The sequence below is a fragment of the Epinephelus lanceolatus genome, chromosome 7 (assembly GCF_041903045.1).
Source record: "Epinephelus lanceolatus isolate andai-2023 chromosome 7, ASM4190304v1, whole genome shotgun sequence".
Taxonomy (NCBI): domain Eukaryota; kingdom Metazoa; phylum Chordata; class Actinopteri; order Perciformes; family Serranidae; genus Epinephelus; species Epinephelus lanceolatus.
Window position 1 is genome coordinate 14,901,610 of NC_135740.1, and position 25,326 is coordinate 14,926,935.

The following is a 25,326-nucleotide window of genomic DNA, read 5'->3' on the forward strand; positions in this document are numbered from 1 at the left end:
GTAGCTAGATTAAAAAAAAAAAGAAGAAGAAAAACAAACAAACTTCTCTACTTTCTTTTTTAACTTTTTTTGGGGTGGGGGAGACTTGGAAGTGGTTCACATGTAGTCTGATTGGCATTTCCTAATGAGAGGAGACAAGCTGTAGAGAACAGCACAGCCAACTCCAGGTCCTGCCCCTTCTGCACTCACCACCCACTCGCTGAGCCTCAGCTGTCACATTTCTTCTTCCCTTCCTCTGTGCTTTTTTCTTTCTCTCTCTCTCTCTCTCCCCCTCCTCCTTTTTCTTCTTCTTCTTCTTCTCCTTCTTCTTCGTCTCTTCTGACAGACGCAGGTTTCTCATGCATATCTCGGTTTGAGCCATAATGATGGGTGATAATGACAGCACAGATTTGAAAGTTACAAACTCCCAGAAACAAGAACAAAGAGCGCACAACAAATGTGTGGAGGAAAGGCACAGAGACGGAGAAGACACCAGAGAGAGAGAGAGAGAGAGAGAGAGAGAGAGAGAGAGAGAGAGAGAGTAAGCGAGCAGACGCAGAGAGAAATAATAAGCAACAATGCCGATGAAATCCCACCGTGCAATCTGGTAATTCACACATAATAACTTTAATCAGCATTGTAACCCAATAAAGTCAGATTTTTCAGCGAGAATATTTACTATAGCCATGTATAATTCTTTGCAAAAATGTAACTGTTTTTCTATTGATTAACAATACTGACACTTACTTATGAACAACAGAATTTCCAGTTGAGCACTTTTTTCAGTGTGAAAGCACTGGCTATGTACATTCTTGATTTTAGTATACACACTCATACAAACTACTGTTGGAGCACACCAGAGGCGGAAAACCAAGAGAGGTTTCCTTCTCTAAAGGGGAGTGTCAGAGTTGACAAGGCCTCTCTTACACAATATGTAAACGATAGTATATCCGAGGTAAACCATGTAGGAACTCAAATGGCAACCGGAGAGCTCTTGATTTCGAGTCATGAAGAGGATTATTCATTGGCAATCCTAAAGTCTTCATCTCTACAGTTCAGTGGATTTTAACAGAGTCCAAAATGATGAACAGTGTTGAAACAGCAAATGACAGACAGTCAGTCCATCGGTCCGTCAGTGAGTCAGTTGGTCGGTTGGTCAGTCAGTCAGTCCCAGACCAGTCAGGATACAAAAAGCAAAGCCACAGCCAAACCACACTGCTTGTGCCACTGTTAGAAATTGGAGAACTGGACGATAATAATAAAATACCATCATTTTGTCACAATTAAAGGCATTTGGAAATCATTTTTTCCCCCAATCTCTCTTCTTGTTCTTCTTTGTCGTCGTCTTCTTTTTTTGATACAGTATAGAAACAGTAGAACAAATCAGAGTAGAGTAGAAACAGGCAGTCTTTGGTGGGGTGGGGGGCTGCTCACATGTCTCTGTTACCTGCCCCCCACCTCGCTTAGTGTCATAAAGTGGATGTTGGAGGGGCAGTCGGACAGCTCCGGCTGCTGCTCTATAGGCAGGGAGTAGTAGCCGTCGTAACCCTGAACCAGTCCTGCGGACAGTAGCTGCTGCTTCTCTGCCTCGCTCCACGCCCTGCTTCCCACATCCCCTAAATCCACCCGCTTCTTCTCCTTCTCCCATGCTCCCTCCACCGCTCTCTTCCTCGCCTCCTCCCTTACCCGCGCCCTCTCCTCCTCCTCATTCCCTCCATAGCGCACGCACAAGCACAGCGCCCCCTGCTGAAGAGTGATATCAGCGAATCGTCGAGTCCTGCCGTTCACAGTGGCGCTCATCTGAGACACACTCACATTCACCCCGCTCTCCAGAACACGCCCCCCAACTCCTAACCCCAGAGCGAGGTCTTCCTCAATTGGCCGGGACTGCAGGAAGTGATGGGTGTCGCAGCCGTGCACGGTGAAGCTCAGCCCGCTCAGGTGGACGGCACCATTTAAAATGGCTGCCACGCGGCGGCTGTCCTCGCTGGCTACGCCGATGACTTCTGCGCTGACGCGGCCATGAGAGACGGCAAACCGGATGCTGGGGCCAAGAAGGGAGGGCCGGGAGCCGAAGGGAGGAGGACGTGTCGGCCTGTGGCAAGTTGAGCCGACAGGCTCAGAGACCAGGGGTAACCTCTGCAGAGAGATGAAACTCCTCAGCTGTCTCCGCAGCTCACACTGGATCCCCAGAACCACCTGCGGAAGAAAGTACAACTGGTTAACAAATAAATATTACACAGGTCTGAATGCTCGTACATACTGCAAATAATGTGACTTGTCTTGAGAGGAAGAGCACATTAATGATGGCTCTGTTCCATTTGTGTGTTATAATAGCTCACTGAACACACACACAGTGGGTCTTTTTAACGAAAGACTTTTGACTCGCCACAGTGGGAAAAGCTGTAAATATTAAAATTAATGATAGCTGAACTTCTTTTGGCTGTGTCAGTTTAAGGGTCCTGGTATTGTGCACGTTGTCACACTGTTTAAGCGTTACAGCCCTGAATAGAACAGAGCCGTCATTAATGTTATAATTAGTAACACCTGTGCTTTTCCTACAATAACAAGTCAAAATGTCTGCTGTGAAAAGTTCTATGCAGGAAAGTGGCAACCCTGAGTGGAAGGTAGCCAAAATTAATATCTTTACTTTTACCAATGTGTTTCCCGAAATGACTTGTTACATCTGTGATAAAAAAAATAAAAAAAAACATCTATTAGGGCTGAGCATATTGTTTGTAGCCGTACTGTGATGAATTGATCATACTGTGTAATTAAACTAACCAAATTAATAAAGCAGAGAAAATAAATTGCACAAAAACAAAATAACAGAGTTGGATTAATAAAGTTATTGTTTTTCATATCTGCAGAGTTTTGTCCCATGCACTGCGTGATAGTGGAATGGTTAATTGAATTGAACATAAGTTTATTTTGCATTTTTACATAAATTTACTCATGTTGTGATACGCAGGACTGCAACTAATAGTCATTTTTATAATGAATTAATCTGACGGGGTTTTTTTTGTTTACTTGACCACAGTCAAATTCTTTAAGATATTCAATTTATCGTGATGTGAAACAGATAAAAGCAGCAAATATTTACACCTAAGAATTGGGAACCAGGCAAAGTTTGACTGAAAGAGACAGTTCAAATTTTTTCGGGATGTATGAGGTATCTACGGCCACTGTACAGTAGCAGTCGTTCGGCACACCTCCAGTTTGGAAAAGCAGGCTGGAGTACTGTGACAGAAGCTAAGCAGTGTACTGCTGTGGATGGGGGCAGCAAAAATTTGTATTTTGGCCAATTAGAAAATATCATTATCAGTTTCAGTGTGCACTATGTTTAGAATATTTTTACCTCTTTACCTCGACAGCCTTTTCCCAATGGGGAACTGCAGCCATTATCTATGTTGTCTTCAAAGCTACCAGACTCCACTGACAAAAACAGTAATTTTACCTTTCAGAACACAGGAGCTGCTGGTCTACAGCTGCCTCAATCAGTTAGATAGTTTGTGTTACTGTGTGACTTTGGTGGTTTAAATGGTTACTGTGGATTCACCAAAGTTACATAATAACAAACAAACTAATCGATTAAAGCAGTGGTGGACCAGCAGCTCCTGTGTTCGTTAAGGTAAAATGACTGTTTTTGTCAAGGGAGTCTGGCGGCTTTGAAGAGAGCATAGATAACGGCTCTAGTTGCCTGTGCGAAAGAGCTGTTTGACAGCAAGATAAAGTGGTAAAATTACAATAAAGTGATTACTAAAGTAAGTTTTGTTGCTGCCCCCGCCCACAGCAGTACATTAACTTCTGTGGCGGTACTCCAGCCTGCTTCTTCGAACTGGGGGCGTGCCAACTGACATCTACTGTAGGTAACACACTGACTAGGGATAAGTACCTCACACAGCCCCACCTCAAAATATCCAGACTTTCCCTTTAAGTGGCTTTACTGACAACGTATCAAATTTCAAGTGTTCATTTTCTATTGACGAATTGGTTGATTTCCTAATTATTTCAGCCCTCAAACTGATATTAGAAAACATTCTTTTTAGCCATATTGCCCATTAGGAAGAACCCAGATGAGTCATCGAAAATATTTCACTGAGTTACAGAAGGAGGAAAGAGGGGAACAAAAATACATACATAAACATTTTTTTTTTTTTAACATATATTTTGAATATACCAAACATTAAACGCAGGGACACACAGTTTCAAAGAGCCTTACCACTGCATGTGACTGGGGTTTGTAGTGGTGGAAAGCTCACCTTGCTGGAGTCCCAGTCCTGTGTCTTGGTCTGGGTCTTCATCAGTTCATATGTTTGTTCCATTCTACCCACTTCAGGTTTCGGGAAGCCTGGGACAACATTATGAAGTTGGAAACCAAATAACTGCAGCCAGCTACCAATGTCTGGACACACACACACACAAAGAAAAAAGAAAGAGAGAAAATTGCATGGAGGGAGAAAGTTAGAATACAATATGTATACTGTGAAGCAAACAAAAAGTCATAAGGCCACAGAAGCAACACCTCGTACAGGATATCACACAATATATGAGCATAATACGTGGCAGAGATGGTTCGGCAGGTGTTTCCCTGACAAACAGATTCTGTAATAAACAATCCTGCTGCAGGAAAACGTGACAGGCCAAATGAATGTTCCATTAACCAGAAGGACATACGCCTCCTCCGACATCCTATATTCATTCTCCTGCGTTCCTATTCCATCTCTTTCCCTCACTTGAGTTTTGTTTGGTCTCTCGGGGAAACAGTATGTTCTTGACAGACAGAGGGAACAAAACATAACAGCCTGTGTTTAAAAAAAAAAAACAAGTTGATCAGAGGCATGGCTGTCCTTTCTGTTGCCAGTACATTCTATCTGTCACATCATTTCTTTCTGCCACACAGCTCACCTGTGGTTAGCTGTGGGCCCTGTTCACACACTCTTCATCGCAGATGTTTCCCATGTAGGAGTGTGTGTGTGTGTGTGTGTGTGTGTGTGTGTGTGTGTGTGGGAGTAGGTGCTACTGAGTGAAATGTGCAAGAGCTATAATGTGGCAGCTCGTGTGAGTCACTGATTCAGTGTTGTGCTGGTGAGCGGAGGTGTGTCTGTGTGGCACTCACCTGTAGTAAACTCCGTCACCTCCTCCACTCTGCCAACTGGGCAGTTATTCTTGAAGGCGTACACGTTAAACGGTTTCGGCTCCTTGCTCAGCTCCCCCCATAGCTCGTGATTTGGTGATGTCCATCGACCTGCTAACGTGTCATAATCCCGCCTGCCCAAATGGACCAGCCGTGTGAGAGGATCGTACAAGCCCCCGTGGAAGCCGATGACAAGCTGGAAGTCAGGGTTGGTGTCCTGATAGACCTCTCCGTAAGGGGTGTAGAGGATCTCTTTGACCAGTCGCCCCTTGCTAGAGAAAACTGCTCTTGGACTCCCCACACTGTCGCAGGCGACATAGTACTCCTCCCCGCTGCTCAGTTCCATGGCGATGAGATGGCCCTGAAGATCGTAGTACAGTGACGTGATCAGATTGCTGCTGTGGTTGTACAAGTGGCTGACCCTGGTGGGGTGTGACAGATCAGCATAAAAGAACTGCAGCTGCTCGCCCTGGCTGCTCTTGGTGGCCACGCGCCGACCCAGCCCGTCATAGCGATACCACACGGTGCGCTCAGTCACTCGGTTGAAGACACGGGTCAGCAGGCCATTGGAGTTGTAGTCAAACAGATCGTTGGCTCGCTGGCGGAGGAAGCCGTCATCATCCACGCTGTACTGTAACTCACCAAGGTGTGTGATGCGGTCTCTCTGGTCGTAACGCAGCGGCGTCAGCCTGGAATTTAACCAAACCGGTATGTTCACTGATGGCATTAATTGTTACTGTTGTGAACTCATAAAACAACATCTAACATAAATAAATTAACAACAGTTTACAGCCATGCTGGCAGCTCTGTAAGGCTGCTCCAGAGACAGTTCAGAAAGCAGACGCTGAGTAATTTCCTGTATCTTTGTCTCGTGAGTTTTTCCACTGCCCCTTTAGGAGACTAGCAGCAGGTCCTGAGTCTATTCATTCTAATGAGAGAAGTGAATGTGAGCACAGATTATGATTGATTGTTTCCCCCCATATTTACTCAAGTAAATATTAGCCCCCCCTTTTTACAAGCCACATAACTTCTGAACATTCTGACACTAAAATGACAAATCAGGAGAAAATTAACTTTGTTTGAGACCCGTTTCTGTCTCTCAAGATCTGGCAACAACTGATAGGATCTTGTGCTGGGTTGATATCAGATATTTGCTAGCAGATAAAAACAAGTGGCAAAAAGCCCAAACATTCACTTTGTACTCTGTATAGTGTTGTATTGTCTTGAATCTGCTTTCATCCATCCACACAACATTCACAACACTTGAAAATGAGGGGGAAGGCAGAGGGGGAGAGACGACCACGCCCACTTTAGAGAGCAAAAGTGTATACCATTTCATACCATTGGCGCAGCTTGTAATGTGTCAGCTTTGCTATAGAGCGTATTTGGCTGTACTTAGAGGTACTTTGACCAAGATGCTAAAGTCAGAATGCTAACATGCTCACAGTAACGTTTTTTTGTTTCTCAGATGAGTTTGGTTGTATTAGTTATTTGATGCTATAAAAATTACTTGATGCTATCATGGTGTACACATGATCAATGGCACTACTTGCGATTGATCTGGCACAGACAGACTCTAAATCACATTACCAGCACAAGATGGCAGCAGCAATATCCGGGATTTTAGGTTTACCATGTTCATCATCTAAATAGTTTCTAGTTAGCACTTCACACAAAGTACAGCTGAGGCTGGGGACTGTCTATTGTTCCAACAGCTCTTAATTTCAAAGCCCCAATAGTCCAAAAACAGTCTCACTGGACCAAAAGCCCATTTGTCAAAAACAAACGCACATTGCTCTGAAGGGTCATGTCTCCGATGGCCAAACAGAAGCACAATAATGTGCTAATCATTATGCAGAGTGAGGTCATCGAACCGTTTGACTATGGCTAATGCATGACCCGCCATTCTCTGCCTCTGATTGGCTGGTATTTGTTGCCTTTGTTTACTGTATAGGTTAAATTTAGGTTTGAGGAGTAGGGGTAAGATTATCAAGGTAAACCAGCCAGAGGGGGAGAGAGGGGGATCATGCCTTCGTCATAGTAGAAAGGTCCAATGCTTTCATTCTGCACAATAATTAGCCATGTGTTTCTGTTTGGGGACGTGTGTAACCTATTTGCAGAGAAGCGGCCCTTCTAATCAATGTGGGTTTGTTTTCAGGACAATGGGCTGCTGGACCAATGGGCTTTTAAGCCAATGGGACATTTTCGGAACATCGGGCTTCGAATTACGAGGCATTGGAACAATGGCACGGCATCCTGATACTTCCATCCCTAAAGCCATGTAGCTAGAAAGACTAAATATAGTCTAATAGCACATGCGGTACACTTGTAATGACACATTCATTGCTGTTAAAGTGCTCGTAGGTACCGACTTACCTAGCACTGGTCCCATGGCTGAGCAGGTTAATGTTCCCATTGAGGTCGTAGCTGTAGCGCCACTGAGGCCGCTCATTAACCGAGGCACTTTGCAGCTGGCTGTCTGCATCGTACTCATAAGTGTAGCGTGTCACGTTGTTGTCCACGCCCACCCTGATGTCACAGGTGGTTGTGCGCCCTGCCGAGTCGTACTGGATGGTCATCCAGTAGGCAATGGATTTAAGGATCTCATACTGGACCTCTACCACCTGGCCGTAAGAGTTGAAGACCTTGGTGTGCTTCATCAGATGGGTGGTGATCACCTGGACAACAGATGAGATGAGTTAGCCATGCACCTGAACACAAACATGTAGGCTGAGGTGCTTTACACAGCATTAAAAGTTTTTATGGTGAACAATTGGACATCCAGCATACATGTCATACATGTCTCAAGTATTAATTTTCATGTTTGGGGAACTTGACAATGTAAGTCCATTATTCACTCTCCTTTTCTCTGTGTTGGTCTCCATCAACTCTCGAGGGAAATATCTGGCTCTTTAGCTGCTAAACGCTCCAATATATTAACCAGTTATTTGCTAACTTTATCTGTCTGCTGTTTAGTGCTGGGTAGCTAAGGTTTAGTGGGTTTATCAGCATTGGGGCAGTTGATGAGAGCTGTGAGAGTGAACCAGAGTGGTTAAGCTGTGGGCAATAAAATCAAAACAATGAGCCGAGAGATGCTAAACAGCTTCGTAGAGCATTGGGGGAACTGCAGAGCTGGGCGATGACTCTGGTTGGGTTCATCCCTATGAGTCAGTGCTTTTACATCACACACCGATTAATGTAGAAATATTGATTAGTGCAGCTTTAAGACAACATGAAAAGCACAATTTGAAGCTGTTATAGTATATCTTCTGCTTACCTGGTTAAGGTCATAAAAGATGACGCTGAACTTCCCAAACTGCTCGACCCGTCCCGACACATCCACATAACGGTACAGATCAATGGGAAGCGGGGTCTCGTTGATGACTGCCTGCATGCTAGTCACTCTGAAGTTGTTGTAGCTGTAGTCAAACCTTGCGTTGACCAAGCCCTCTTCGCTAAAGCGGAAGATTTGCCGACTTGTCAGGGGACCTTTGCAGAGGAATCAGAGGAGTGGTTTCATGTGCGAAATTTGCTGATATTTTAAGTATCAGAGACACACATCAGCATGTGTATGAACTAAAACACACAGCACACTTGCATTAGCACACACGGCCGTCGCAGTTGGCCATCATGCCGCCCGTACAAGCCTGCCTAATTAATTCAAATCAAGGACTAATTCAACATCATTAACACAGACACACGCAGTGCAATCCATTCAATCTTAACTATCCCCACACCTCTATGGCATTTCCAGTGGTGACCTTTAATATGGAGAGATAATGAAATCTAAAGACAATAGCCATGATGGGCCAATGTGCTCCTTAATGTCAGAACATCAACTTTAACAACACCATTCATCACCTCTGCTGCTCGCTACTACAGCTCATCCTCCATTTGGAAAAAGGCCTGCTAATGAAACACCATTATGGTGCTATTTGAGATGACTCTGATTGCAGTTAAAATGACTAAGTGTCTAGCTTTGGAGACTGTAGAGAGCTGGATCAGCATTACATCTTCTATTTTTATTTTCTGTGGAATGTTGATTCTAAACCTGCGCTAATGGGGAAATGGCAGAAGCACTGAGAGTGAGGTGGAGGCTTTCTACAGCCCTAGGGAACTCGCAGTCTGTTCGTCTCGCTTCTCTAGCTGTCACTTCCCCGAGCTGTCATCTTTCCTTCTCCTTTTCTGTTCCTTTTCTCTCTCGCCTACCTCTCTATATCCCTGTCTCTACTTTTTTTTTGTGGTCCCTACTCTTCCTTGTCTCCTCTCAAGGGACAATTACCACTATCTCTCCTCTCTCCAAGGCTCCGTTTGTTCTGCTGAAATGAGATCAGTTAAAGGAAGGTGAGAGTCTATTCACAGTGAGGGCAAAGCGATAAACACACACACATACACACACACAGCTGTGCCTCGCAGATTAGTGACACCTGATCATGGCGAGCCAATCACAAAGCCATGTGAAGTGAACCAGCGGCAGAGATGAGAGCGCTCTCAACGACCCTAGAAAGACTCTGTAACTTGAGGGAATTGGTGAACTGTATTAACAATGAAGGTTCTCCGAACATATCTGCTGCCACAGCTAAAGGGGCCCATTGATGGTAATGCTATTACTGGGTAATACTGCAATTTATGAAGTGCAATGTCTTTCTAGCCAATTTTCCGAATCAGAAGTGAAACAATCGTCACGTTATTAGGGTTATAATTGATGGCCTCAGGTGAGATTTCAGGATTTTCCTCTCCTACGCACACATGTATGGGTACAAACATGAGAAAATGTTCATATGCAGGCGGCACAAATGCAGTATACCTACACTTAGCCCGCCACATATTAGCTTATATTCATACATTCACTTGTTTACTTTGATCAGGCAGCCTGGTTGCGGAGGTGAGAAAGAGATAGCGTGGCTCGGAGCCCAGGGGGTGGTCTCGTATTTAAAGCTGTGGTAGACCACAGTCTCTTCCACTCTAACATGCCCGGCCCTATTCGCACATCTAACTGTGGCTGCATCAGTCTCAGATGAAATAGCACCACGGCTGACTCAAAGCCAAACTACAGAGTTTGATACCGCCCAACAAATCTGGCTTAAGACGCGCGATCATGCAGTCTAGTCACAGTACAAACGCTTTGAGTTGTGCTCTTAAGACGGTTTTATGCTCAGGGAGATCCTTTTAAATCATCCATTTAAAGATGACTCATCGCACATTGTAAATATTTTAAATTTGTAGCCGTTGGCCCCTTTAGCGCGTATGTGCTGCGAGAGCATGTGTATACGTACCTGTCTGTCTATAGCGTATGGAGCTTATGAAGCCATTATGGGTGAGATGAATGGTCTTGACAGTGCCAGAGGCCTCGTCGTAAGTGAAGGTCACCAGGGTGGAGTCATAAACCACCTCAGAGAGACGTGCTGCTGGTGTATACCTTGAGAGAAAAAAATGTAAAATGAAGAAAGGAACAATATAATACAACAGATGATAGCTTCTGTGGAAGTGTGGAAAATGTAAAATACAGTAAAATATTTGAACTTCAATGTTAAGTAAACATGCTATACACCTCATGAATAATACAAAAATCCCTTGGGCTATTAAGGAACAAGTTGCATCATCCCTTAACGTTTCATCAAAATCAAACCGGCTGCTGTGGCAGTTACGGCCTTTCAAATCTCAAAAATGGGGCCATTTATTATCCTGTCCCCATCGAGCCAATGAGTATTAAAAATGTTAAATGCCAGAACACTGCCCGAATCAGTCCTCCAACTTTCATCAAAATCAGATCGTCGGTGTCTGACATAGTGTGATGATAAAAAATGTGACCTTTAATCAGTCTCTCCATTAGTCCAATCAGAGTCATTTGTAAGGACAGCTGGGTGTGTGGCACGTTTTGTGTCAGCTAGACTTTAATAGGGCTTTTAAATATCTGAGATTAGCCTTTAATTATAGCACCTTCATCAAGCTAATCAGTGCTATGTTTTTATATGGCTGACTATAGTGCCAAGATGCATAATGCCTCAAAGTTTCATCAAAATCCAACCGCTAGTGTCACCTCTTCCACACTGCACTGCCTCCTCAAATTAACCGATAAAACCAACAGCCAGTGTTATTTCTGCGATGTGTGCCGCACCTGTAGATGACACTGCGTCCTGTTCCCAAGTACTGAGTCCTCAGCAGCCGCCCATCCAGGGTGTAGTCCTGCATGAAGGAGGACTGGCTGTCGGGAGGAGTGTATATGTTCCTGTAGTAGCCAACGGACAGGAGCGACTGCAGGGTGTGTTTCACCATGCTGGGCATCGTCACGGCAACCAGACGGTCCGTTTGGTCGTATTCAAAGACATAGCGCCGCTGGCTATGCAGGAGCAGCATAATGGACTGCAAGAACACAGAAGGATGCACAGCTGAGTTATAATACCATGGCTCTGTGGTGTGATGAGCCTTTTCTGTCTCTGTCTGGTATATTCTTTAATTTCAATGTCATGCGGTGAAAATGTCTGCACTTCAGAGACAACCTTGGTTTTAACCAAAGGACCATTCATTTTTCAGTTAGTCACTGAAGGCCGTTTAATTCTTAAACTAAACAAAAAAAAAAAAAAAAAAAAAAAAAAAATCACCATAACTGGAGCTCTGGGTTTTTTCAGCAGTTTTGTTTACAGTTGAATTTTTCATTTTACTTTTCAGGCTGGCTTTAAAGATCTGTGCCTGCAGTCCTGTAGACATTTGAACAGTTTGAACTGCAATAAAACAATGTTGTGTAAAAATACCTTTCTATTTAACCGTGAGGTATAATATTAATGTATTAATAATACATACAGGTGTTATTAATTTCAAGATGGTTCTGTAATATAAGCTCATTTATGCTCTAATTTTGTCTTGGACCAAAATCTGACACGAAATAGATTTCAGGGCTGAATATCATTCCATTAAATATTTTAATTAATTTCAAGGACGGAAATTATAGCTTGTGGTAGTTTTCAGCTTCGTCACACACTTGAAAAAACATACCTCTTTACATGTTTTATCCCCTTTACTAAAAAAATACATGCGCCATACAGTATTTCTAACCATTTTTCAAAGCACTTTCCGGAAACTATTGGTTTCTTTTCTTTTCAGCACTCTGTGAAAATCAAGTTAGAAAGCCTTGAAACTTGCTTGAGTTATGTAATTCATCACAATGAACATCTTGTCTGCTTTCACTGCTCTCAAAGCTATGATTCTGTTGTGTAGTCATGCAGCTATAAGTGCAGACTGATTTAAAAGCGTCTGCACAATAACTGAACTCTGACATAATCATCACTGCAAATTGATTTTCATAGACAAGTAAAAATGAATGGAACCCGATGGCTACTTCAAAGGGAGAAAAAAAGAAACATTAAAGGATGGTTGGTAGTATAGTACTGTATATGATTTGAATTTGTTATTTTCATTTCACATAACAGGTGCTTTTTTATACTTTGAGTGTTACTTTTGCTTTCAGCTGCGATAACCTTGAAGCAGTGAGCAAAGGAAGAGCAGATGTGTTAGATTTCTGCGAACAGCAAAGACAAAAACAAACAGGAGTGAAGCCATCAAACAAATCTCAGCATGAAACGGGCAGAAACCATCTATCACTCCACTCCCATGAACATGTTTTCTATATGTGCAGCACTTACTTTGTCTGCGTATGTGTAGCTCCAAATCTTGCCGTTGACCCAGGCTCTGGACACCACCCGGTCGTTCTCATACTCCAGCCGTTCAGACCAGTCTCCACGGTGAATGGCTGATAGCAGTCCTCCACCAGAATAGCTGATGTTTACCTCGGTGTATTTGCTACTGGGGGACCAGACCACGGGCCGTCCCAGTGAGTCGTACTGAATGTGGAGGGTGAACTTCCTGTGGTCATCATAGATCTTCCCTACTCTGGTGCTCTGATCAAAGTCTATGGACAGTAGGTTCCTGTTATGTGCCTGAAAAAGAAAATCAGCAAAGTGTCAGCTAGAGGGAGAACAAAATGTAACTTTTTTGTTTTAGTGCTTTATAATCATCATCAATTCTAAATAAGGCCACAGACATACAAATATAAATGAAGTGGCATGTCTGAGACAACCAGCATTTTCATTAGTTTAGATGAATTAATTGTGACATTTAGAGCAAACTGGACCTGCATAATAACAATAAATTGCCTTGTGAACAAGTGAAGAACCAAGGCCCGAGGACTGCTAATTAATTAGTACGCATCAGATAAAATGTCCTTATGAAATATTCTGTTTGTGCCGTGTACTTTCTGTGCCAAGGAAAAAGAGAAGAGGAGTTGCAGTCGGCGTGTGATTTGTGGAAAGTACAGCTAACGGGTTCCGAGTCACTTGACCTATCAGCTCGCTCCTGGTGACGTCATTAATCATTCAAAACATCTAACATGTTGTGTAACAACAAGCTGTGGCACGGTGTAGGTTTGGCACAAAAACAAATGTAACATCCACTAAATAGAATACACTGAGAAGTGACATTTCTTTGTTATTGTTGATGGGAGTGTGCAAAGGTCAGATTGCACAACTTGTGGTTAACTCTGAGCACTTCCAGGGTGTGTGATGTCAATTTGACCTATTCACACAGGGGTTTCTATGATATTTGGCTGCTGTTTGGATGTTTACTTGTTACCACAGTGTGTTAATGCATACTGTCTTTGTGTGGTGATAAATCTAGAGAAGTGGGCTCTCTATTTCTATTATCAGAGTTAGCTGAAGAATAAGTTGGTGATTTAGTGGTTTACCCTGAGCCTGCGTTCGTAAGTGCTGTAGTTAGTCTTGCTCTGCTCCTTCCGCTGCCTCCACTCTATCAGGCTGGGGGCATGATCTCCAGGCAGGCTGATGTTGCAGCGGCTGGCCGTCGGACTTACTCCTCCACCCATGCCTCCGGGGAGGAGGGGCTCCGTGATGAGTGACAGCTCCATTCCACTCGCCAGCGTCACAAGGAAAGACCCGTCAGCACTGACTCTGTATGAACTCTGAGCATGGTCTGGGGGTCGATTGCACGTGCGGGTCACAGATACACAAACACAAAAGCACACAAAACCACAAAAGCACACAAGGACGTCAATGTGCAGCAACAGATGAAAAAAAGTGTGAAAAAAACATCAGTCACTGTCTCTCAAAAAAACGGTCTTGAGAAAAATCAATGAGAGAGATACAGTAGCAGACTACATGAATGCACTGAATACAAGTCTGGCTTTCTGTACGGACGCTTTGTTTGAATTAATTGCTAAAATCTGAGTGTTTTTAAGAATTTTTTCTGCAACATTAGCGCTGTACTCTATCTGCTATTGTATCTTTCGAAAAATGTAAGCTATTCAAAAAGAGAGCAGGGGAAAGAGAGATAGATGGACACATAGTGAGAGAGAGATAGCAATAAAAAGAGGAAGAGACAAAGGAGGAACAAGAGGGGGAGTAAAGGAGAGGTGCTTGGCCTTGGCAGATTTTCACACATTGGCAAAGGTTTCTCAGAAGCTGTTCTTTCATTTCTCTAGTACTCTGACTAAGATTTGATACAGAATTTACACATGCAAATATCACTTTGTCTCATGCCTTTACCATTTCTAAAACACAACTGATAAAAAATTGCAAAAAAATAACCATAAACTATATTTTAACCATAAAATTTAATGCAGCTAATAAACTAGATAGCAACTTCTAGTCCCTTCACTACTATAAAACCTCTTTCTGTACATATGGTTATTGTTGGCTCTGAGGCAGGAAGAGACCAAGAGAGTTTGTTGGTGGTGGAAGTAAAAAGGGGGTGGGGGGGCACTTTAAAATAGCGGGTCATTTCAACTCTTCCCTGGCAGGTCTGTCATACTGTAGCACTACGCACATGCCTGCGTGCCTGCGAGTGTATTTGCGTGCGTGTTGGAGAAGCTTTTCTCTCCCTGCAGTCTTGTCATTGTGACAACTGCTAGAAAGCAATTAAAGGGATGACATGAGAGGAAACTGCTCCCATGAGCGGCTTCTCCACTCCACTCTCATTTTCTCCTCTTCTCATCTCTGCCCTCTCTTCCATTTTTTCCCGTGGTCATTAAGGCATTTCACAAGTCAGTTGGATCTGCCTGTTTTTTGTAAATACAAAAATAAATTGTGCTTTTTTTTTTTTTTTTTTTAACTGCCCATTAGTGTGGTTATGTAAAGAGGTCACATCAGATCCATATGTGAATTATTTATAGAAAGGAATAAATCCTTTTTCAAGTTGTGAATCTCGCGTGCACACATTCAGTGCAGCCAATGAAGACGAATGAAAAACCACAGGTCAGTGTGTCTGACCTGACCAGAACAACAGCCACATTACTGCAGTTTGCCAGTCATACATTTTTAAACATCACCATGCCCTTAGCCATCCTTATATATCTGTGTATGTTGTCTACGGCTTAGTTCCCTCCAGATGAGTCATAAACGGCCTTTTGGCAGGTTTGTGGTAAACTAGATGGGGGTGATGCATTGTGGTGAGGCCTTAGTCTTTCCTAAGTGTCAACATTTGAATACATGGGGGCATTACATCTGTGCCTCAATATTTGGCTCTGCGTAAGCTCCTTAGTCTTCTCACAGTTACCAAAGCTCCTACTGACTAAGGAGGTGTACAGAGAAACACGTGGCAACGCGCCATGATGCTGTACCTTGTCTGAACGTGTAGATGGTGTCACTGGCAGACAAGTTGGTGCTGGTGACAAAGTTCTCACGGTTGGACGCCTCGACCTCCACCCGAGACCAGCGTTCGAGGTTGCCGTGGAAACCACTCACTTCACCCGTGGGGAGGGTGATGTTGGTCACGCGGCCCTCGCTGTTGTACCTTCGAGAATAAACACAAAGACGGTGATGTACAAGCACAAACACGGACAGATAGCTGTCCCCCTTGGACAAATGAATATGGCCGTACGCTCACAGGAGCACACATGCATACTCACTATCACTCTGTTTTCCCCTGTCATACACAAACAACAGCACAGAGTAAGTGTCAACTATGATTTATATGTGTAATTATCCAGCTGTGGAATTTGAGACAGAGACTCGGTTGGCAGTGGTGAATAATTCAGAAGGATGTGTTTTTGTGTGTGTAGTGTATGTGTGATACTGAACATGTGTGTGATCAAAGTGTTGCAGCGACGTCCTTCAGCTAATCAGCCACTTAAGCAAAGTCGGCACAGAAAAAAAGTCTCTCCAGCTTCCTACAGTGATGGACAACCACCAGATGGCACTCACATTTCACAAGCTCTGTCTCACATTAAAACACTTTTGCATACATGCAATCCCAGGTCCATACATGCATTCAGTGCCAAGCAACCATACGTGAAAGAAAAAGTGAGAGGGAGAAGAAGGAGGGGAACAGAAAAAAAAGACAGAAAAAAATGAGAACACAATAAGCAGAGGAAAAAAAACTTACTCATAAACAGTGGTCCAACTGTTCTCATCACTCTTGGTTGCTAGGAGACCTGTGTTGCCATGGTAAGTGATGTGGGCGATGTCATGGCCTTGGGCTGACACCTTCCTCAGTGTTCCACTGTTGCTAAGAGACAGCCAGTACACCTGTCCACCAGGTAGTGCAAGCCAGAGAGGCACTCCGTGGGCATCTCTCCTCACCTGCAGGCCATGCCCGTCGCGACTCGTCAGTCCTAACAGCTGACCGTCCGTGCCGTAAGTAAAGTTGTACAGGTAGTGGCCGGTGATCAGGTGTTTGGTGAACATGTGGGAACCATTCTGTGGTGAAAAGAAGAGAGAGACAGCTGTCAGGATTAGGTTACACCCGCTTTTTGTTAATCCATTAATTAGTTCATAAAAGTGTCAGGTCACAGTTTATTTATACAGCACAGTTAAAACAACTGGAGTCAACCAGAAAAGTGGGACAGTTAAAATGAACAGCACGACAATAGCGAGTAAAAAACATAAAATAAATAAAATATGAGACCATCTTGCGCTGGGGTTGACACTTGACAAAGTTCTCAGAACTGCTTCTGTGGTGTGGACGACATTTTGTCCTGACCACAGACAGACAGACAGACAGACAGACACACACACACACAAAGTGAAACAACACTAGCTGTCGAACCTTTGTGGCTGGTAATAACAAAGAACAAGCAATGGCAATAGAGCTGTGTATTGGCAAAAATCTCATGATATGATATTTCTCATGATAGAGGGGTTACGATTTAATATACTGTGATATATTGTAAAACTGTAAGCAAGGTAATTTAGCCTTTTGCATTTTTTAAAAAAAAGCTAATTAAATGTCTAACTTAAGGCCTGTGTTCTTTGTCTTCATGCTAGCGATATGTTGTTACATCGGAGTGGAAGAGTCAGATGGCTGAAGATAGATTATAACACTTCTTGCCAGCACTCAGAGGTTTAACACAACACAGAAAAAACCACTGTCACAAATTTTTGCATGTAAACTATTAATAATATTGATAAAATATCAATAGTGTTTTTGAGAACCGATAGAGTATCACAAAACATAGTATTGCCATATTCAAGTGTATCAATGTTTTCTTACACCCCTAAATGGCAATGGAAAGTCACAAGGCAATGTCATAGCATGTTAACTGAAACACAACAAAACTTGTGAGATCAATTTTTGACAAATACAAAAAAAAAAATATGTCTTCAGTTTTGTCTTGTTTCTATCAATGGTGGGGATTATTTGAATGAAAGCAGAAGACTACAGACCCTTTTACTGTTTTTAACAGTATGATATTTTTTGGTGGCCAGAGCTTAGCTGGAGGCAAAACAGTTGCCCAGCAAGTTCTGTTTTCAACATAGAAGGAAGATGACACAAGTTTCTCTGAGTTCAATAGGAAATATTTATTCCGAGTACCAGAGCACACTCTGGCACAAACTGGACCCTTCGCAGCACTGTCAGAATGTACTATTCAGTTATCCAGAGCACTGCCCTTTCGGAGTGGCAGAGCGCACTCTAGGCCCTCTGTCTGGGGAGATGGAGCAGTGTGATTTGACAGGATTGCTGAAGGTGGGAAGGCCGGCTATATGGTTCATTACTATGCCAATCTTCTAAAGAAGGACGACACCTCATCCAGTTTGTTTTGCTATCAAAGCTAACATCAGCTAATGCACTAAAAAGTTAGTGTTACTGAGAAATCTAATATTCCTCCTAATACCTCCATAATTTCTGATTAGATGGACATGATAACCCTTAATACACTAAACATTATTCATCCCTACAACAGGAAATACTTTTCCCCTAACCTGATATGAAGTGCGCGCTGCATATGTGGTCACTTTTGATGATTGCCTCTTCCAGTCCTTTTGTCCTATAGCATTTAACAAACATTTGACAAAATTTAAGTTTTGAGCTATGACTCATTCTATTCTGGGCCTGATAACACAGCAAGACAATATTTTAAGACTCTAATGTGGCCCACAGCCCTGCGGTGGTGAGTCGTGTTTTGCCTCCAGCTATCAAATGACGTCATCATGACGTCGGCCCCCCAAAGCTTTGGAGCTTCCACTGCAAAGGCATGGTCTCCCTGACCCACTGGCCTCAGTCAGGGAATAGTTAAAAGCAACTGTCGCGAGGACAAAGTTGGAGGAGGAGCAGAGAATTTCTGACTTGTACAGGGGTGCCAGCCTATGTATGGCTTTAAAAACAAAAGAACCTTGAATGTGAAGTCGAAAGTCCTTTCTGAGATCTTAGTGACAGCAAACTACTGTAGTTTTAAACTAGTGAATTACTAAATTGTGTTGCACGGTTACAACCTAACAAATGTTTTCGCTAGTAAAGACTTCAAAGCAGCTGTATAAACAGGAAGTCATTACTGAATCACAAGATGTAGCAAAAATAACACAACAATGTTGCAACAATGTTTTTTGTAATATCTGTAACATCTGATTATGCTTACCTAGCTGACATCATTTGGTCATGTTTTTAGCGTTTAGTTTTCAATATGAGCTATATTGTTAATTTTCATGAAATGTAATTTAAAATCATCCCAGGTCTCATCATAATGAAAGTGTCAACTAATGTATGTTGAATTTAGTCCATATCACGTGTTTTACTCTTCGCTCTAAATGAGTCAGGTGAGCAAGCTAATGTTAGCTTTATCCAGTTAGTTAGCTTCTTAACAGCCAGCATTACACCAGGCAGTAAATATTCAGTAACAACTCATGTCAGGAGTAGCTTTTTTAAATTTAGTAATGTGTAATCTTAGTAAACACTTAACACATTACTTAAGTACAAAATATATTTATATTAATATATTTAGATTTATGGTATGGACCATTTCAGGATGACCCATTTTATTACACTTGCATATTAACAATAAAGTTCTTGAATCTTGAATCACTTGAGCTACACACACAAAATCATTAAGTTGTCGTATGTATGTATGTTATGTTGTTGTACATATGATTTTTTTATGGAATGTGCTATGGTGAATGTACGATTTCATATATGTCTTATGGCATGTGTTACGGTGGACCCAAAGGAAAATTTCCACATTATGGACAATGAAGTTTTGTTATTTGTATTAAAATTCATATGGTAATAACTGTGTTCATACAAATGTCTTATCCTCAGTCTGACCTATACTGAGATATTGTACTCAAGTACTTATATATTTTACATGCAAATACACAAAGCTCAGGCACTGTGTACCTGGCTGAAGAGATAGAGCTCCTGGTCCAGTGGGGAGCTGATCTCCACCAGTCCGGCTGGGCTGGGCTGAGGCTGGTTGGGGCTTACAGCTCTGATCCGGATGTTGCCCAGATCAGCAATATACAGGGTGCCATTGGGGGCCACGGCTAGAGAAGAGGGAGCTTTGAGACGAGCGTCGCGGGCGTATCCTCCATCTCCTGATAAGAAAAACAAAAAGATATTATTTAGATGATGACAAACTTTTTATCAACAAAATAGCGCAAGCAAAGGCACCCTCGGTTATGAACACACTGAGAAATACAAATTATTCTTTATAGAGGCAGAGAAGTCACAACTGGCACACACAAGCTTTGCAAAATATGAAGATCCCATGGTGCCGCTTAAACGTTTATCAGTTTAGCTCAGGACTCGGACTTGTTGGGATGCCGTACCTTCCCAATGGAGTTGATATGACCACCTTGATAGTGACCTCAGTCTTATCAGACGGTGGTAGTGGGTGACTGAATGCATTCAGATGTCTTTGGTAGCACAGCTGGATAACAGCCGGGTGAGGCCCTTTAGATGCTGTCAGCAGTAGGCCTGGGGCCTCTGATGGGTCTATGCAGGCAGCAGGGTGGCAGTTTATCTCTTGACAGCATGCACATTATGTGTGCGTGTGTCTTCTATGTGCGCGTGCATTCATGTCTGTTTGTATTTGTGGGTGTGTGCTCACATATGCGTGCATGTTCAAAGACACTGTGTGACTGTCTTCGGTGAAGGGATGGAAACGGAAAGCCTCTGAAGAGTAATCATCTGTTAACAGCAAGACATGATTGAAAATATGCAAAGTACAACCCAAGAAATAGGGATGGTTACAACCCATTGGCTTGTGGCATGGGAGAGACACTTCCTTCCATTTTGAATAAAAAAGAGACTGATTTTTATGAGCAGAATTAAATGATAAAATCACATCCTCCGACACTTACAATGAAAGCACGGCCTAACTGTCAAAAAAACATTGGCATATTTGTTTCGTCCTTTTCGTCTTCCATTTATTACATTTCAGGTGCCCCTCCATGATACACCAAGCAGTTAAAAACCTTCAGCAGCTAGACGAGGGCTTTTTCTTTCACCAGCTGTAATTTGAATGGATTTGAAAGGTTTCTCTCAAGCTGGTTCCTACTGAAATTTAGCTGGAGGTTTTTGCGAAGAAGGAGCCTCCCATGAATACAAATACATTCCCCACCGTACCCACGCTCTTTCTGTATATCCAACACTCACAAAGTCAAATTACATCCACTTACTTTTCCATTGTGACATTATAGATAGTCATTTCTTTCTGTATATTGTTATCATTTACACAAACATCATTATCATAATTTTTCCTATTTTTTCAAGGAGAGTCAAAACAGTCCTTCTTAGATATTAAAATTCCATCTCAAATAAATAATTTAGACACATTCAAGTGGAGAAGAAAGCAATGGAGGAGACAGTCAAGAGAGAAAAAGTTCCCTTTCGAGCACTGCTAATAAAACTATTGGCCAGCAGGGACACACAGGCAGCAAGATGCAATCACTCAATATCAAGACACACTGACAATTTCAATTCGTTTAAGTTATGCCAAAGCTTTTCTTGTTTTGTTTCCCTCCTTACACATCTGAACCAGGCCAAGTATGATATGATCTGATAAGACTTTTAAGTGAAGTTACAAGTTGTTTTTAGGAGTGTAATACTATTAGACATAATCTAATACTCTCACATAGGGTGTGCATGTGTCTGATGACCCACCAGAGAAGCAGTCACAGTTGGGGTCTATCTTACAGTCACAGTCCGTGGGGGCTCCAGAGATAACCGATATCTCCCCGTTGGTTGACACCTGTGAAGTGTTAAAAAAAAAAAGAAGAAAAAAAAAAAAACGTCACACACGGCTTACAAAATGCTGTGAGAGATTATTGTTCAAGAGAAGACAATGTTCAACAGCTTTGTTATGTCTAATCTCTCCGACAAACATGATAACGATGGTCGTTTCATAAAAAAACCTGAGCTGGAAATACAGATTGATGATATTAAAATGAAATAAAAGGAAATTGACGACAGTGTATTTTGGCTGCATTTGTGTGCTGGTGTTTCAACCAAACAATCCGAGATGATATCTCAGGTGCCTTTTTTTTAATTCAAGGAAAACAAAAGAGTTTATGTATCTTCAGCGTGTGAGAACGTTCCCTATTCGGCCTAAATGGGGCTTTGTTGACAGATTGATGAATCTTTGCAACTTGAAAACCAGCTCTCCAAACAAATTAAACTGGTTGTCCTGATGGAGAGTGCTATAAATGAGGTTTAAAACTGCTGCACCAACAGTTTGATTTTGATGGGGAAATGCCTCTTAACTGGTCCTAGGAGAGCACGCAAAATATTTGCTTTCTTGTGGAGAGATAAGAATACGACTCTCAGGTCTGTAGAGCACCTCTGAAGCTCAGTAATTAACACGTGTCTTGTTTTTTTTAAAAAAAACAAGATGTACTTGTTAATTAGAGAACTTTAGAGATGCTGGTAGGTGGAGTTTTTGTTACTGACGGAAGCAGACTGCATCTACTGTTTTTCCAACCCACTTCAGACAAAACCACGCCCACTTACGCATGATGAAAGCGGACTGCCAGACGTCAAGGCCCAATGACTGGCTGCCCCTGGGCGCACTGTGAAACAACACAGCTTGAGTTCATCAGTGGCTTTGAACACCACCCTTATCAAAAATACTGAGGAACTCCATCTCCTCTCATCTCTCTTCTTTGAGGCAGGACGTTGGGTTTCGATGCCCCTCTACCTCCCCTACCTACTCAGGCATAAGCAGAGTAATGTAGTGTATGCAGTTCAGTGCAGCCAGGAATGCACAGATTTGTACACTGGTTAAACTAAACAACCACTCCACAAACACAGGAGAGCCAGCTCCTCAGGTCAAGACTCAGCTGTCCACTTGTATCTGAAGGAGACGGGACACTCCTTCGAGGACAGCCATGTTCGCGTCTTGGCCAGAGAAGAAAGATGGTTTGAAGGAGGCGTGGAAGAAGCCATCATCAGTGGAGGCGGCCTACGACACCACTTATCAGTCACCTACAATGCAGTCTTGGGATCGCTCCCCAGACGACGTCACACCCATTCACACCTGGTCCCATCTGACCCTAACGACAGGAATGATAGTCAGGTGGGCCAACAGCCAACAGCTCACATGTGACCTTAACGACTTTGAAACTAAGAGCTCATGTGTGACCTCAATGACTCTGTAAGGGTTGACACCCACACAGAGTTTAAAGCCTGTGACTCCGCACCAGTCATTTAGAACTGAAGAAGCTTCTTGGGTGAGAGGCGAAACGTCTTCAAGTACGCAAGCAAGTCCAGTTGCCTACAATATAGCATTTATAATTACCATGACCTGGATGACTGAGAATCTTCACCGACAAATCTCCTTTACGGTATGTGTCTTGTTCAGATGTGTACGCCTCCCCTGAGTTTATTTGTTTTTTAATAGTCTTTTAAAGGAAATTTTGCAGATTTTCAACCAGCTTTGTCATGAGCAGTGTGTGCAGATGAACGCTTTTTGGCTTCCGCCTGTGCTGCGAGGACCCCAGAGTTCCCCACTCATTTGCGGGCAACACTCAGCCAGACTGTTGCTTGCACACACTACTCACACTGCAATGACAGAGCTGGTTGAAAATCGACAAAGTTTCTCTTTGAATACTCATATTGCTATTTTCCAAGCTACTGTAGCTGTCATATTTTGTTCAGATGAACCTTCCCTGGCTGGACTGCCCACCCAACTCCACGCTAGTTAAGCAAACTTTTTGGCATTTGTTTTCTGTAAGCGGCGGGGAATGGGCCGGAGGGACCATGGGTCACATCCAGTGGTGGGTTAGCTAGCTAGCTAGCTAGCAGCAGTTTTTTTTCCAGTGGCACTCCCTTGCTGTAGGCTATCAGCCAATATGCAGACATTTCGGCATGACATGGTGGGAAAAGCACAGGTGTTACTAATAACACTAACGATAGCTCTGTTCTATTCAGCTTTTCTAGTGATAGTGACGGTGAGCAAGCATGTCTGCTACCAGGAACCTGAGGAATAAAGCAGCTAAATAGAATTCAGCCATCACTACTTATTACTTACTAATTACTTATAATTACTCATTACTTATTCACACCTGTACCTTTCCTACTGTGAGAAGTCAAAATGTGAAAAACGGCTATCATCGGACCTTGACGTCTGGCAGCCCTCCTTTGTCTCGCAGAAGTGGCCGTGGTTTTATCTAATGAGCTGGAAAAACAATAGATGCAGCCACGCTAGCTGTTTGCCCCGCTTCTGTTTTTGTGCTAAGCTAACAGCTGCCGGCAGTAGCCTCATATGGTGGTAATATTCTCATCTAATACCTAATAAGAGTGTTTGCCAAAATGTTGTAAATTTGATGACCTTGGTTTGCGTTTATCACATATGTCAGAGTAGAAAATCAATCCCAACTGGCCAAAGAATTCTGCACATTTACTCCCTCTAGGCTCAGTAAAGGAGTTAAAGCATTTCATCAACTTCTTCTAGGAAAATACTTAAATGTCCACCAGGATTTAGGAGACCTGCAGAGTTCAGTTCTCTCCCGGCAGGAGGACATTCCAAAGGTAATGAAATACAGGAAGAGGAGCTTTTGATTTAAAATAATGAGCAACCTCTTCAGAGACACTGACGTGAATTTAAAAGTCTTGTGACTTGTATGTGATAAAAACGCTCCATGCACTTCACTGAAAACAAACAGAGCTACACCAGAGCTAATTTGAGATGCAATGATTGTGATTTTAATACACCTCAAAGCTCCAATATCATGCATATTCAGTAACCTCCCTGCCTCCATACTAGATTAAAAATAAAATTCAACACATACTGGTTATGCATGTGTGGTCCTTGATGTTATGGCCAAATGTTTTGGGTGCGTGTGAAAGAGTGACATGCCTGGACCATGAGAGCAGACCAACAGCAGTGCCAAAGCATTGCCTAAATACTCGTGGCCAAGGCACGTTCACATTTAATAGAGCTTATTATACTGGGAAAAAAAAAGGGCGAGACTTGCTGGCTGAACAGTACAAGATGCAGCTGGTGTCAGTCATTTGAGATGAAATGTAGCGGTTAATTTGTGTGTCATTTTTTATCAGTTTAAAATACATTGTCAGTCTGTACCTGTGCGCAGCTAGTTTGTCTTACAAGTGACGCGATTTTCTTTATTTAATTTAGTTTTTCCTGCATCACCCTGTATCTGCATCCGCCTGTCAGCTTCTTGAATGTGTTGATTGCACATTAGATCCACTGAGAAAATCGTCATTAATTTTATTTCAAGGTTCATTGTCATAAAACAGTTTCATTTACTCAGATTGGAGAGCCTCTACTTGCTGCTGAGACTGTGTTGGAAACTTCACAAATAACTCCTCCTGTCCTCGGATTTTTGTCATTCCAGTTTCACTTTCTGTGTTAATGTTCCTGAGATGCATAATTAATTTGGGCCCAGAAATACCAAACATAAAATAAGAGGGATAAATACAGATAAAAAGACATCAAAAGACTTCATTGCCCTATCCAACATGGCTGCCCA

The 25,326-nt window shown here is 42.7% G+C and overlaps 1 protein-coding gene across 1 annotated transcript in view; it reads right to left on the reverse strand.

Annotated features, from left to right (window-relative positions):
- Positions 1-587: 587 nt before the first annotated feature.
- The window catches only part of tenm1 (teneurin transmembrane protein 1), a 246,359-nt gene continuing 221,620 nt past the window's right edge, over positions 588-25,326 (reverse strand). Inside the window, exons 26-38 of the mRNA XM_033632857.2 lie at positions 21,500-21,587; positions 19,733-19,929; positions 16,508-16,821; positions 15,744-15,916; positions 13,854-14,098; positions 12,757-13,050; positions 11,235-11,479; positions 10,393-10,535; positions 8,394-8,605; positions 7,493-7,794; positions 5,099-5,805; positions 4,242-4,384; positions 588-2,178 (exon numbers count right to left, since the gene is read on the reverse strand). Of these exons, the coding sequence (XP_033488748.1) occupies positions 1,423-2,178; positions 4,242-4,384; positions 5,099-5,805; positions 7,493-7,794; positions 8,394-8,605; positions 10,393-10,535; positions 11,235-11,479; positions 12,757-13,050; positions 13,854-14,098; positions 15,744-15,916; positions 16,508-16,821; positions 19,733-19,929; positions 21,500-21,587 (3,819 nt within the window). The 3' untranslated portion in view covers positions 588-1,422. The remainder of the gene's footprint in view (positions 2,179-4,241; positions 4,385-5,098; positions 5,806-7,492; positions 7,795-8,393; positions 8,606-10,392; positions 10,536-11,234; positions 11,480-12,756; positions 13,051-13,853; positions 14,099-15,743; positions 15,917-16,507; positions 16,822-19,732; positions 19,930-21,499; positions 21,588-25,326) is intronic.